The sequence below is a fragment of the Spermophilus citellus genome (assembly GCF_964194105.1).
Source record: "Spermophilus citellus genome assembly, chromosome: 1".
In the NCBI taxonomy this organism is placed as follows: Eukaryota; Metazoa; Chordata; class Mammalia; order Rodentia; family Sciuridae; genus Spermophilus; species Spermophilus citellus.
In genome coordinates, this window is record NC_138182.1 from 231,461,229 (window position 1) to 231,477,378 (window position 16,150).

A 16,150-nucleotide genomic window follows, 5' to 3' on the forward strand; every position below is an offset into this window, starting at 1 on the left:
TAATTAAGCAACCTCTTCCGGAGAGTCTCAGAGCAAGGTGGCCAGCGTCCCCTTCCCTACCTTTTGAAAGGTTTGATAATGGATGAAGGATGAGTGCACAGTGCCTTAGGACACATGGCAGTTAAGTAAACAATGTTAAAAAAAATAAGAGAAACGAATGAAATCCAACATTTTAATTTCGATATAAATTATGTAAATATTTCCAAAAAGTTTCTAAAATATTATACTGTACAACATATAAAAAACAGTATCTGAGAAGCTAGAGACAATAAACTGTAAATAAGGCACAAAGTTTATTTACACTCAGTTGCATCTTATACTATTTTGTGATTCATATTTACAACATAAAGATTTTGATTTCTGGATGATTCCTTCACATTTTCTGATATTTGGCATAATGTTCAAAAAATACACACTGATCTCCTTCCCCTAACCCATTCACAAGACTAAATAAATACTAGAGAAAAAAAAAGTTAAGAAGAGTACTTGAAGGTTTGATTTTCTGTTTAACTCAAGATGACAGAAGAGTCAAGTTGCTTGTGATGAAATACTATAATAATAAATTGTCTATAATTCACCAGAAAAGTATATTAACTCTGTTCAAGTACTACTTGAATCTGTCAAGGCTGATTTCTATGTTCCATCACTCTCATAATCTTCTATTATTATATCTTCTTCTTCCATGTCCACTTGGGAGGAAAAAGGTTGAGGCTGGCTAGCAGGCAGTTCACTCCCACTATTCTGACTCAAAGGAAGAATTTCTGGTTCAGCAGTCTGAGTGGGTTCACCCTGATTTTCCTCTGTAGTCTGTGCTCCATTAAGCTGTGCTTCATTTCCAGTGTCAGGGTCTATCAATCCATGCTCTCTGTCCATCAGGGCTTCCATTTTCAATCTGTCAGATTCATAGTGCAGATATTAATTGTATACAAGGAGGGGATTACTTTATAGTATGAGTGTGATGATTCTGAAACCACCTCCTCTGGTCCTTCATTTATCTTCACTGTGTACACTGTTTAGCCAGTCCCTTTAGTTTAACTATAAAAACTAAAACTTGGGCTGGGGATGTGGCTCAAGCGGTAGCGCGCTCGCCTGGCATGCGTGCGGCCCGGGTTCGATCCTCAGCACCACATACCAACAAAGATGTTGTGTCCGCCTAGAACTAAAAAATAAATATTAAAAAAAAAAAAAACTAAAACTAAGCTGGGTACCATACTACACACCTGTAATCTCAGCTATACAGAAGGCTGAGGCAGGAGTATCTCAAGTTTGAGATCAGCCCCTGGGAAACCTAGTAAGACCCTGTCTCAAAAAATTAAAAGGGCTGGAAATGTAGATCATGATAAAGTGCCTCTGAGTTCCATCCCCATTCAGAGGTGGGGGTTACGGTGGGAGTGGGATGGCAGCCCAACCACAAGGTGAACAACTGAATAAAACTAGCAATGCAAAGAGGGTTAATGTCTTCAGTAAAGAGTTCCTACAGACTAAAATGAAAAAAAACAAAAACAAAACAAAACAAACAAACAAAAAAAACACCACCAAAAATGGGCACAAATAGAAAACTTATTAAAGAAATACAAATGTTACTAAACAAATTGCTCTAACTTTGTAAATTTTAAAACAGAAATTAAAATAGTAAGATTTTTTTTTTCTTTTGCCATACTGGGGGTTGAACCTAGGTCCTTGCACACGCTCAGCAATTTTACTACTGAGTTACATTCCTAGCCCTATTTATTTTTGCTTTGAGACCAGATCTCACCAAGTTGCCCAGGCTGGCATGCACTTGTAATCCTCCTGCCTCAGCCTCTAGTGCAGCTGGGATTACAGACATGTACCAATGTGCCCTGCTGGCAAAGACACTTTTGAAGGGATAAAACCCAAGCAAGGTTCAGTGAAGCATGCCTGTAATATCTAGCCTGTAATCCAAGCCACTAGGGAGGTTAAGGCAGGAGGATCACAAGTTCAAGATCAGTCTTAGCAATTTAGCAAGACCTGTCTCAAACAAAGAAAAAAAGAAAAAAGAAAGGCTGCAGGGGGAGGGGTGCTCAGTGGGAGAGTGCTTGCCTAGTACATGTGAGGCCCTGGGTTTAATCATTAGCACCCCAAAAAATAAATAAAGGAAGAAAGAATGCTTAGAAAAGAAAAGGAAAGGCTGACGATGTTGCTTTAGTGGTAGAGTGCCCCTAGGTTCAATCCCCAGTACTGCAATCAATCAAATAAAATAACAGTAAAGTAATAAAACCCAGTTGATGGATAGTTTAAAGAAAAAGAACATACTAATACCGTGAAAGTAGGTATAAAATTGACAAAATATTCTTGCCAGCAACCTGGGAACAGAGACCAAAAGCCTCAAAAAGGAACAGACCTATTGACACAGCATTTCATTTCTAGGAGTTCATCCAAGTAAATAATATTTGACGTGCGTGCAGAAAGGGTTATTTACAAGGCAATGATAACAAAAGTTGAAAAGGAGCTAAATATACAAAATAAGGTATGTGTTAAATTACAGGAAATCATGCAGCTATTAAATATTAAGTTAAATGTTAATATTTAATAAATAGTAAATATTATCAATATGAATCAAGATATTAAATATGGGAACATAAAGATAACAGTACTAGTCACTGTAATTCAGAATATCAACAAATCCTGCCTCCAAGTCAGATCACATAGTTGAATCGATAATTAAATAGTAAAGATTTCAATGCATTTACTTATATTTTAGAAGCAAAAGGACAATAGAAAATACTTATCCTCCCTCTATTTTTATGTCTTGATCTCAGGATGGAGACAGCAAAGAGAGCTGGTCCTTTTTGGGGGGCAACACTGGGGATTGAACCCAGGGGGCACTTTACCACTGAGCTACAGCCCCAGCCCTTTTTATTTTGATATAAGGTCTCACTATTCTGATATATTCTATCAGGAAAGGGTGAACATATGATGTTGAATAAAATGAAGGATCAACAGTGTAATTAAAAGGTCTTTTAATCACTGGATGTAATATATGTATTTTTGTATCTGACACATAACTTTTATTTATGTATGTTGAGTATATTCAGTGGATATTTCAGTAACAGCTCTTCTTACCTTCTAAAGTGTTGCTTCAGAGGAAGTCTTCCAATATCTTGGATAAAAGAAATCTGAGCTAAAAACAGATATTTAAAAAAAATTTTTAAAACATCATCATTCTTTTATTTATTTTTTAATTGACAAATAGGAATTAATTTAACATATGTATTATCTCAGATACTTACTTTTTTGGTGAGAACACTTAAAAATACTCTTAGGAATTTCAAAAATACATTATTAGGGCTGGAGTTGTAGCTCAGTGTTAGAGTGCTTGCCCAGCACAGATGAGGCACTGGGTTCAATCCTCAGCACCACATAACAAATACAAATAAATAAAATAAAGATATTGTGTTCATCTACAACTAAAATATTTTTTAAAAATACATTATTAACCGTAGTCACAATGTACAACAGGTCTCATGACTTATTCCTCTTAACTAAAAGTTTTTGTCCTTTGACCAATATCTCCCCAATCTCCCCACCCCTCAGCTCTGGGTAACCAATATTTTACTGTTTCCATGAATTGGACTCTTTTACTCCAAGTATAAATGAGATTATGTATATTAGTCTCTCTGTTTTTTTCACTGCACATGACCTCTAGAAGCATCCATATTGTTACAAAAAAAAAAGTTTTAAACAGTTTTCAAAGGAAAATGTATGAATAGCCAATAGGTATATGCAAAGAGGTTGAACATGACTATTCTTTAGGAAATCACAAACCAAAACCACAAACAGCTCCTAAGTAAATCATTGTTTGGCATGGTGGGGCATGCCTATAATCTCAGCAACTCAGGAGGCAGGAGGATCACAAGTTTAAGTCCAGCCTCAGTAACTTACTCAGATCCTGTCTCAAAATGAAAACTAAAAAAAGGGACTGGGGATGTGGCTCAGTGATAAAATGTCTCTAGGTTCAATACCCAGTATCCAAAAAACAAACAAAATTATTACATGATCCAGAAATTCCAAAAATTTATGGGCATATACCCAAAAGAACTGAAAGCAGAGTCTCAAAGAAATATTTGTATATTCCTATTCATAGCAATATTACTCACGATACAGGTTGAATAACCCTTATTCAAAATGCTTGGGACCAAAAGAAGTATTTTAGATTTTGGACTCTGGAGTGTTTGTATATACATAATGAGATATCTTAGGGATGGGATCCAAGTCTAAACAAAAAATTCATTTGTTTCATATATACCTTATACACACAGCCTAAAGGTAATTTTATGCAATATTTTTAATGCAGTCATATGAGGTCAGTTGTAGAATTTTCCACGATGAATCATGTTGGTGCTTTAAAAGTTTCAAATTTTGGAGCACTTTAGATTAGATATGTTCAATCTATAGTCAAACTCAAATGTCCATCAACAGAGAAATAACCAAAATGTGGCAAATACATACAATGGAATATTATTCATCCTTAAAAAAGAAGGTAAATTATGATGCACACCACTCCAAGGAAGAACCTTGATGACATTACTCTAAGTGAAATAAGCCAGTCACATAGGACAAATATGATTCCATATATGGAAGTACCTAGATAGTCTAATTCATAGAGACAGAAAGGGACTAGGAGAATGGAGAAGTGGGAAATAAACATTTAATGGTTATAGAATGTCAGTTTTGCAAGATGAAAAAGTTCTGGAAATTCGTTGTAGAATAAAATGAAAATCCATACTACTACTAGACTATATACTTTAAAAGAGTTATGTTGATAAATTTCATGTTACATATATTTTATCACAGGTGAATATTTAAAAAAAATGACACAGAAGATTTCTAGGATGACTGCCTGAGTTCTTGTGTACCCATCCCCCAGTGAGTAAGCAAAATTGGTGAAAAATTATCTTTTAAAAATCATTTACAGTCTCTGGAAGTTGTCCTAAAAACATACAGCAAATTAAGATATTCAAAAAAATCTAACAGGAGAATGTCTGCAGCATTTGAATCACTATCTTTCCCCACCCTTTCCCACCCCTAGTTCAGAAAATTTTGTCCTACATGGGTGCAGCTAAGCTTGCAGAGCTCCCTTCTAATGAGTGTAGAGACAAGGGATCCCTTTCCCCACCCAGAGGTTATGGGCTCTACCCTAGGTGCACTGCACCCTCACCCAACTGCAATCTCCTGGGCCCCAGTGTATTAGTAGAGCAGTGTTCACACTAAGATGATCAGAGGTCTGAAGGTGACCACTCAACCAGTATAGTGGCTCAGGGGGAAAGGCAGTTCATAGAAAAAGAGAGCTCTGAAGTTCTCCTCAAAGAAATTGGTTTTATTTGAAACACTGCGTGGGAAAGTTCAAACCTTTTTTTTTTTTTTTTTAACTGTAGATGGACATAATAACTTTATTTTAATGTGGTGCTGAAGATCGAACCCAGTGCCTCACACATGCTAGATAAGCACTTTACCACTGAGCCACAACCCCAACCTGTAAGGGTACTCTTGATACCAGCTCCTCTTAATTAAGAGCAGCATGCTAAACATAAGCCAATTGATTCATCAGAAAGAACTAGGAAAAGAGACAGCTAAGAGCTTTCCTGGAATCAGAACAAACCTTGGAGATGAGCCCCAAAAAACCTACTTGTTCCCAATCATAATGGGATCAGATTGGAGAAATTTGGGGGCACTGTTGAAAACAACGGAGCAATCAGCCAGTAATTAATGTACCCAAACAGATGAAAGTGATACCAGCTAAGGCACACAGTTGTAAACAAACATCAAGAGACAAAGCCTTGCCAAAACGAGCCTACCATAAGTAGGCGACTGAATGAACACACCCAAAACAGGGCTCTCTAAGAAGTATCAACGGCTTCATCTGTAGAAGATAGATTTCATTAAACAGTTTAGCCAAATCACAAAACAAATAAGCACATAACAATTAAAAACAAGTCCCCCAAATGAAGGAGAATCAAGAGTCTAGAGTTGATGCAGTGTATGTGTAAAATGTCTGAGTTTTCAACAAAAAAATGATTAGACATGTAAAGAACCAGAAAGCGTGACCCATACACATGAAAAAGCAGGCAAAAGAAATTGCCTTTGAGAGGTCCCAGACATAAATTTAATAGAAAAAGACTTGGAGGAGTCATTATAAATATGTTCAAAGAAAGAAATCATGCCTAAAGAAGTAAAGAAAACTATAACAAGAATGTTTCATCAAGGGGCTGGGGTTGTGGCTCAGAGCAACAGCACTCGCCTAGCATGTGTGAGGCACTCGGTTCAATCCTCAGCACCACATAAAAATAAATAAATAAAATAAAGGTACTGCATCCATCTACAACTAAAAATATACTTTTTAAAAAAGTTCTGGACCTGAAAAGTACAATAACCAAAATTTCAAATTCACTAGAGTAGACCTGAACCAGCAGACAAAAAAACCTAGAAAACAGAATGAAGAAAAATGAACAAATTCTCAGAGCAACTTAACTGTCTCAAAATAAAAAATAAAAAGGACATGGCTAAGTAGTAAAATGCCTCTGGGTTCAATTCCCAAAAAAGAAAAGCCAAGACATATCCACCACAAAATTTTATAATCCTTATAAAGTTTTCAAATCTAACATTATGAAGGTTCTTAGATATCTTTTCAAAATCCACTACACAATATAGAGAAACTGAGTAAATAATAAAAAATACATACATTTAAAAAATGGAAGACAGATTTTTTAAATATTCAAAAGGAAGGTACAAGCTGGGCATGGTGGCATATGCCTATAAACCCAGCTACTTGGGAAGCTGAGACAGGAGAATTGCATGTTTGAAGCCAGCTTCAGTATCAGAGACCCTGTCTCAAGAAATAAAACAGGAGCTGGGTTTGGAGGTGCAGGCCTGTAATCCCAGTGGCTCAGCTAAAGCAGAAGAATTGCAAATTCAAAGCCAGCCTCAGCAACTTAGTGAGGCCCTAAGCAATTCAGCAAGACCCTGTCTCTAAAATATAAAAAAGGGCTGGGGATGTGGCTCAATGGTTAAGCGCCCCTGGGATCAATTCCCAGTACCAAAATAATAATAATAAAAAAATAATAATAATAACAACTACGACAACAACAAAAATAAAACAGGTTGGAAATGTAGCTCGGTGATAGTGCCCCCGGGTTCCCAGTACTACAAACAAAACAAAAGCAAAACAAAAAAAGGGAGATACAAATATGGAAAGGAAAAACATCAGAATAAACTGGTATTAGACTGAAACTGAATGTACCGCTGTGAACTTATGTTTTCCACACACATTTCCTAGCTTTATTTCACTGGACTGGTCTAGAAACAATGATATTCTAATAACAATGATCATACTAGGTGTGCTCAGATCCTTTCTCATAAATATCATTTCACTGAAAGGACACAGAGCTCACTAAAATCCTGATTTCCAGAACTGGTGCAGATAAAGTATGCAAGGAATCTGGAATTATTTGTTTCAGAAATTGAAACATTAAAAGAGTATTGGGGATACATCAAAAGGTAGAATTAGTTTAAAGCAAAGCCCATTAGTCTAATCTGGACAACCTGAGGTCAAAATAAATAATGATAGCAAGAAATGACAACTGAAGAAATAAGAATCAAGAGTCCATACTAACAATATATAGCCTATCAAATAAGTAAATAAAAAGGGGGGAAAAGCAAAGTTATACCTTATAATACAATTCACCAACACAAATGTAGGAGGAATAATAGCATTTAAAAAATGTGTCAAATCATCCCAGATTCAAAATTTCATTATCAGAGGATGCTGTAACTAACAGGTGAAATTTTAATGAGAAATGCCGTCTTTTTTTTTTTTTTTTTTTTTTTGGTAGCAGAGATTGAACCCAGGGACACTTACCCACTGAGCCACATCCCCAGTCCTTTTTATATTTTATTAGAGACAGGGTCTCAAGTTGCTTAGAGCCTTGCTAAGCTCCTGAGGCTGGCTTTGAACTCTGATCTACCCTCTCAGCTTCCCAAACTGAGGGGAATGCAGGTGTCTGCCACTTCACCCAGCTGAGAATTGGGGTCTTTACACAGTTTCAAAGTATCTCTTCACAAAAATACTAAACTTTACACTGGAAAATGTGAGAGTTACCATCTTACCAAATTATGAAACTATATTATATTATATAGCATTATATTCTCCTGACATGATACACTGAGAAGAAAGAATAACATCTATGGTATTCCTGCCCAAAATACACATCCTGAAATCCAATCAAGAGAAATCATCAAATTGAGGGATAGTGTATGTAGTTATTGTCCTACATGCTTCTAAAATGTCATGGACAACTAAAGACTAAGGAACTATTCCAGATCAAAGGAGACTAAAGAGATGTGGCACTTAAATATCTAAAGGCATCATGTGATTGTGCATTGGACTGTGAACAAGAAAGGAGAAAAAAGGAAAACAAATTTATTTTATAAAATACATTATCTGGTAAATTGGCAGAATTTAAAAGGGGTCTATAAACTAAATGGTAGAAGTGTATCAACATTAATTTCCTGATTTTGATTTGCATACTATGGCTATATAGAATGTCCTTGTTTTCTGGATGCACATTACAAACTTACTCAAACTTGATAAAAAAAAAATTGAATATGTGTGCTTATGTGTACAGAGAAAGAAAAAGACTGTATGTAAGGCAAATGGATAAAAATTTTTTGTACTATTCTTGCATCTTTTTCTAGGTTGGAAATTACTTTCAAATAAAGTTAAAAAAATAGTGTATTCTTTAAAAAAAAATGGCAATAAGAAGGAAACTTCTGGATCCTGACCTATAGATTAATCATGTCCACTGCTCAACACTTTTGCCTGTGAATACACAACATTTAAAAATGTTAAGTATCAATATTCTCAAAAGCTACAAAATTAGTTTATTGTGTTAAAGGTGATAGATATTTTTGTTCTTTCTTCTGATCACCCAAAAGGTAAATTCTTATCTTTACAATTTCTAAGAAGTTTGAAGAGGCATATGGTAAGTTACTAACATTTTCTGTGTCCTCTGCTCTAAATTGAAGGTTAGCACCATGTGACTGTTAATGAAATGTGGCCCTTAAAATACATATTAAAAAGAGAAACAACAGCTGGACTGGTGCAAAAAATGTCTATAATGCCCAGCTACTCAGGAGGTAAGGCAAAAGGATCTAAATTTGAGCGAGCCTGAACAACCTAGCAAGACCTTGTCTCTAAAACAAACAAACAAACAAAAAGAGTGGGGGATGTAGCTCAGTGGTAGAGTGGGTCTAACTCCCAGAACTGTAGAAAGCAAGAGAGAAACTGATAGAAAAACTGGTAAAGTTCACAGAAAAGTAAATCTCAGAAGAAATACAACCTGTCCAAGCATGTACTGTCTGTTTGTAGAATTATTTATAATTTCAAAACTTGAAAATATAATGAACACCATTTGTAATACTGAAGTCACACAAAATAGTCATCAATAAGGTTAAATAAACTTTTAAATCTTGAAAAATATATTAATTTCAGTATATTTTAGCATTAGTACTTTGAAATTAACTTATAAAATATGAAATACTATCCATGGTAAGTGATAGAAGTCAATTAATTTGTCTCATTCTACCTATTTCTATAAGCACAGAAAAAAACTTGGGGAGACTTCACACTAATCTAAGGTAGGTAACCTTAAAGGTAACGTACTTTCAATTTTTACTTTATGTACTTACATATTTTTGTTTATTATAGTTTGTTAAGGTCTGTAAACAAGTAGTTGGTACTAGAGGGATTGAACCCAGAGCCTAGGCTCTATTACTGAGCTACATCCCCAGCCCATTTTTACTTTTCATTTGGAGACAGAGTCTCCCTAAGTTGTCCAGGTTGGCCCCAAACTTCCCATCCTCCTGTCTCAGCCTTCTGAGTTGCTGGGATTACAGCTGGGAATATATATATATATATTTGGTGCTGCTGGGCCTTGTGCATGCAAGGCAAGCACTCTACCAACTGAGCTATATCCCCTCCCCAATTTTTTTAAACATAAGGCATATATTAATTATGGATCAAAAAGTAAAGAAAAGGAAAAAAAAACTTATCTTACTAGTATATAACCATAAATTGACTCACAAAAAGAAATTGGCATAAACACTACTTCTTGGGAAAAAGGAAAACCTCTTAGTACCTTGATTTCTCATTGGAATGGTTAGCAGAGCAAGATATGGCAACAGCTGAGTTTGGAGGCATAAAGCTGGTAGGCAGAAGTCAGAAAAAAGTGCTTTTGCTGCCATGCAGTTTTCCCGATACTGTTTAGAAAAAAAAATGATAGGAAAATGAAATTTAAAAATATAGTTATGTGTTCCAAATAAACTGTTTATTATCTCACATACTGTGTGAGTTTACATACCACAAACATACTTTTGAGAGTTTATCTAGAAGGAATCCTTTAAGATTTTTCCTAGCATTATCTAATATTATGTTACATCAGCAACAACCTCACACATCATGTTTATCAATCATTCTGACTGTATCAAGAGGCCATGTCTAAGTGACTGACCTATATAATATAGGCTTATATAAGAACACTTGATGATGTTGATATAATCATGAACCTGTTTGACAATGTAGTTTTTTTTTTTTAATTTTTTTACTTGTTGGTGGACCTTTTATTTATTTATATGTGGTGCTGAGAATTGAACCCAGTGCCCCACACATACCAGGCAAGGGCTCTACCACTGAGCCACAACCCCAGCCCCAACGATGCAGTTCTTGAACATGCTCCACCAATGTTAAAAGTTCTCAGAATGTGTCTGTGTAGTTAAGTGATGAATGAATGTACATCATGAGTAACTAGTAGTCACTACGGTGTACAATAGACCTCAAACTTATTTCTTCTAATTGAAATGTATATCCTAGGTTTTAACTAAACTAAGATGTAACTAAACTTTGATTTCAGTAAAATTTGTGCTTTTAAATTTTGATATTTTAAAAAAAATTTTAAAAAAGACCTTAAAGAAAATGGCCCTTTTTACATTTTTATAATCATTCCAAGAAAACCGCAGGCTTCAGCAACTTTTATTTTACTAAAATAAAGCCTTTTTCTTTTTTCACTTTAAAAAACAAAACAGTCGGGGCTGGGATTGTGGCTCAATGATACAGCACTTGCCTACCATGGGCGGGACCTGGGTTCGATCCTCAGTTCCACATAAAAATAAAGGCATTGTGTTGTGTCCATCTACACTTAAAAAATAAATATTAAAAAAAGTTGTATATATACATATACATGTATATTTATATCTTAGTTCACATGCAATAAAGTTCACTTTCATTCAAAGTATACTTTAAAATTTTACTTTATTTTTACCTTTTTAAATATTAGAAACCACTGAGGTTTGTGTAAGGGTCGAAAACTTGATCCTCCTCCTTGGCAATGAGCAAATCCTCGGGCTTTGTTGGAATGCATCACACCTCTTGTAGCTACAGATGTACTATATTCCCTGAGTAAAGAGCGTGTCTAATAAATGAGACAAGATATGAAATATATGAGATTTACAAAATAGTGTAATAATAATATTTTATTATTATTATTATTGTTGTTATTAGGTACTGGGAATTGAACCCAGGGGTACTTACTCACTGTACCACTTCACCATCCCTTTTCATTTTTCTTGTTTTGAGACAGGGTCTCACTAAATTGGTTAGGGCCTTGCAAAACTACTGAGGCTGGCTTTGAACTTATGATCCTCCTGTCTCAGCCTCCTGAGTCTCTAGGATTACAGGCTTGTGCCACAACACCTGACTATAAAATAGTATTACTCATACTACTAAGGCATACATAAAAATTAACTTAAGGGCTGGGGATGTGGCTCAAGTGGTAGCGCGCTCGCCTCGCATGCGTGCGGCCCGGGTTCGATCCTCAGCACCACATACAAACAGAGATGTTGTGTCCACCGAAAACTAAAAAATAAATAAATAAATAAATATTAAAATTCTCTCTCTCTCTCTCTCCCCGTCTCACTCTCTTTAAAAAAAAAAAATTAACTTAAATATTTGGTTACTATGTGTTCACTTTTCCCAACATTACTGCAGCCCTAAAAATAATAGTACTACAAAATTATTTAAAGCAAATTCAAGTTTGACAAAAAACCAAATGCAGTGCAAGAACTCTGCTTAGGTCTTGGATAGGGGTGAGGTAAACAACTGTACAAACTTTTTTTTTTTAAAGAACAAGGTATTTTTAAATTTTTTTAAGATTGTTGATGGACCTTTATCATATTTATTTATATGCAGTGCTGAGAATCAAAGCCAGTGCCTCTCACATACTAGGCAAACATTCTACCACTGAGCTACAACCCCAGCCCTTTAAATACATTTCTGAGGTAACTGGGGACAATAAATTAATGTTAACTTTCTTAGATTGGATGTTATAGAACAGTATCTTTATTAATGCTTTAAGTATTAAGTGTCATGTTTGCAATTACTTTCCAATTATTCATTCAATAACAAATGTGTAAATACATAGAGATTAAGCAAATGTTGCAAAACATAAAAAAACTTGTGAACAAAAAGTTAAATATAAGCCAGGTGCGGTGGTGCAGGCCTGTAATCCCAGCAGCTCAGGAGGTTGAGATAAGAGGATCATGAGTTCAAAGCTAGCCTCAGCAATGGGCAAGGCACTAAGCAACTCAGTGAGACCTTGTCTCTAAATTAAATACAAAATAGGGCTGGGGATGTAGCTCAGTGGTTGAGTGTCCCTGAGTTCAATCCCTCGCACCCCTACAAAGTTAGAAATATACAACCTTTCTTTCTTTCTTCTTTTTTTTTTTTTTTTTTTTTGTTTTCTGGTATCAGGGATTGAATCCAGAGGGTGCTTTACCACTGACTTACACCTTCAGCCCTCTATTTTTTATTTTGAGACAGGATCTCACTAAATTGCCAAGGCTGGCCTGGAACTTGTGATACTGCTACCTCAGCCTCCTGAGTAGCTGGATTACAGGTGTGTGTCCAACTACAACTAAAAAAATAAATATTAAAAAAAAAAAAATGTCAGGGCTGGGGTTATAGCTCAGTGGCACAGCACCACATAAAAATTAAAAGTTAAAAAAAATGACAGAAGTTTAAGATGATAATATATATATATATATATATATATATATATATATATATTACCTTGAGTTGATTACTATCAACTGTATACATGAATCACAATATATTACATTGAACCTCATAAATATTATGTGGTAAACAAAAAATATTTCTAAAGAATTATAAAAAAGTTAAGTAAATGAGACAGGCATGGTGGCACATGCCTGTAACCCCAGCTAATCAGGAGACTGAAGCAGGAGGATCCCAAGTTTGATAGACCCTGTCTCAAAATAAAACATAAAAAGGGTTAGGGATGTAGCTTAGAGATAGACTGCCATTGAGTTTAATCCCCAGTACCTAGAGGAAACAAACAAAAACCACACACACTAAAATGCGGAGTAATGAAATCTATAGTTATTAATGTCATTTCAATATTTATAACAAAGAAATATTAACACATTAAAACAGTGTTGTCCAGAATAATTTCTATAATGATGGAAATAGTCTGTAGTAGAGTTGTTCAATACAGTAGCTACTAGTCACATGCAGCTATCAAATACTAGAAATATGTGGCTATTGTGACTGAGGAACTGAATGTGGCTAGTGACTGCTGTACTGATCAGGGTAGGTAAAGATAGTAGGAAAAAACATAGACGCTGAGCATTATGGCGCATGCCTGTAGTCCTAGCTTACTGAGGCAGGAGGTTCACTTGAGGCCAGGAGTTTGAGACTAGCCTGTTCAATGTAGCAACCCTAATCACACACAAATAAACAATTTTGATGTTGGGAATTGAAACCAGGACCATGTGCATGCAAAGTACATGCTCTACATTAAGCCAACCACCAGTTAATACAAATTTTATAATAATTTGTATTTAAAATATTTTTTTTAAATTTTTAAATGAACAGTAGAACAAGATGTACAGTCCTTGTCTTTATAATTTCCAATGGTTATTAATTTTATATATAATTATTAAGTATATATATATTAATTTTGAAATCAGAAAATAACTTCAGAAAAAATTAGTGCTATATTATCAACAGAAAAATCAGATAACTTACTGAGGCTTCTTTATAAACACTGGATTGGATTAATTCATTTTAGCATAGTAATTAAGGAGTCAGAAAATTATGTCAAATAATTAAGGATAAAGGAAAACTTTCTTTTCTAAGTTCTAAGGAAATACAAACATAAACATTTAGGTCAAATGGTCTTACATTCCAGTCACCACTGAGGACATCTGCAAAACTGAGAAATTCACTGGCTCTCACAAGATCATCTACTTCCATGAAGAAATCTATGTAGTTTTGGTGGAGATATAAATTAAATAACTCTCCTGGCATGTGAGACATTTCTACTACTTCCTATAAAAAGAAGCACAAACATATACATAATTTTGATCAAAATATCGTATATATGAACATACGTAATATATGCTTGGTAAACAGTACTAAGTGTCATAAAGACCTTACCTCGGGTTGAATAAGTAATGTATCCCGCTCATGCTCTGATAAATGAGATGGCAACCGAGGTGAGTCCAATTCTGTTAAAGGTGCTCCTATAAAAAAAATTTCTGTAATTATTTAAAATAATGCCATTTTTACAATTAGCATCTTTTATTTGAAGATTTTCAACACTTCAGACACATAATGCCAAAATACTGAACAAGCTATTAAAAATTAAAAACAACAAAATAACTGGAAGTTTGCCAATGGTATTACCATTAATAAGAACTAAATTTGAAATTCCAATGCCTGGATTATGCTTTTCCAAGCCTAAAACATTCCACTTTCTCAAAGCACTTCTCATGGAGATTCCAACATGGAGGCGGGCGCAGAGAGATCAAGTCTCTGACCTCTTCAGCTGTGCGGGCATAGGGAGTCGTAAACAATCTAAATTCTGTTTGCTCAGGATCACTAGGCAATGCTGAACTGACGTGGATCTGGGACGATCAGTCTGGGCCTCTCAGAACACACACTGAGCCCGGATCAGCTGAATTCAAGCTCCCGTTCGCCTGCTTCCCGCAGACAAACAGCTGTGACTCCGCACTAATCCATCCGGCTGAAACAACTGGTCGGCCCTTCTGTTCCTACGGAGGTAAATGCCAACTGAGCCTTCATAGGTAGTGGCCACAGGTTTGAAACGGGGCTTGGGAGAGACAGTAAGGACCCACCCATTGCATTGGTCACCCGGCAAAGGGAAACGAACTGTCGCCATTTGCAAGAGATACCACCATGGCAGAGAACTGATGTCGTCAGAGTGCGGCAGAGGAGATAACCTCATTGAAACCTGCGGCTACAGGTGTGGAATTCCCTAGCCTTCCTTCTCCACACATCGGGGAAACCTTAAGGGCCCCTCCCAGCTCTCCCGTGAGCGCGATAGCCAGACCAAGGGAATCAGAGGTGGCACGGGACCCGCAGCGCGGAACTACCACTCCCACCAGTGCTGACTGCTGAGGTCTCTTGCACCAGCTACCGGGGGCGTGGCTACCGGAGGGCAAGTAAAATTCGCTGAGGATTCTCAGCCCCAAGCTCTACCAACTTAGGGTCTGAGGGAATGGCAAACTGGGAGAGTGTGCCCAGTCGTTTGGTTCATGAAAACAGGGCTCCCGGGAGCAGCAGACCTGGCATGTAGCCAGTATTGTGCTGAGCGGCACCCGTGAGAGGCCTGGCTAGAGGAAAAGTGGGGAAGTGACTAGACACAAGAGGAGGCCCTAGGCACTCAGGATTGCAGACTCGCCCAGTCTGGGAGGAGGAGCTTCTGCACAGTGATTGGTTCCTGCGTACTGACAGGAGAAACTTGGCCTGGTGGGCACAGCGCCACCTACTGGAAGAGAAGTTAATCAAATTCTAAGACTGCATTTATTAGTTTTTTTTTTCTCTTTTTTTTTGATTTGGGTTTTTTCTTTCATTTTCATTTTTCTTTCTTGTTTTTTAAATTTTTTTTTACAATTTTTTTAAAAATTTTTTTCTTCTAATTTTAATGTTAATTTTTTTATTATTTTTTTAAATTTTTTTAAAAATTATTTTTAATCTTTTTATTTCCTATTATTTTTTCTTCTTTTGTCTTCATTTCTTTTCAACTTTCTTATTCCC

General features: G+C 35.9%; 1 protein-coding gene across 4 annotated transcripts in view; it reads right to left on the reverse strand.

Annotated features, from left to right (window-relative positions):
- Positions 1-164: 164 nt before the first annotated feature.
- Positions 165-16,150, reverse strand: part of RAD17 (RAD17 checkpoint clamp loader component) — a 43,457-nt gene continuing 27,471 nt past the window's right edge. For all 4 annotated transcript variants that reach the window (XM_081298235.1, XM_081298234.1, XM_081298236.1 and 1 more), the window contains exons 12-17: positions 14,528-14,613; positions 14,273-14,419; positions 11,334-11,483; positions 10,155-10,275; positions 3,085-3,142; positions 165-892 (exon numbers count right to left, since the gene is read on the reverse strand). In XM_081298235.1, the coding sequence (XP_081154361.1) occupies positions 634-892; positions 3,085-3,142; positions 10,155-10,275; positions 11,334-11,483; positions 14,273-14,419; positions 14,528-14,613 (821 nt within the window). In that variant the 3' untranslated portion in view covers positions 165-633. The remainder of the gene's footprint in view (positions 893-3,084; positions 3,143-10,154; positions 10,276-11,333; positions 11,484-14,272; positions 14,420-14,527; positions 14,614-16,150) is intronic.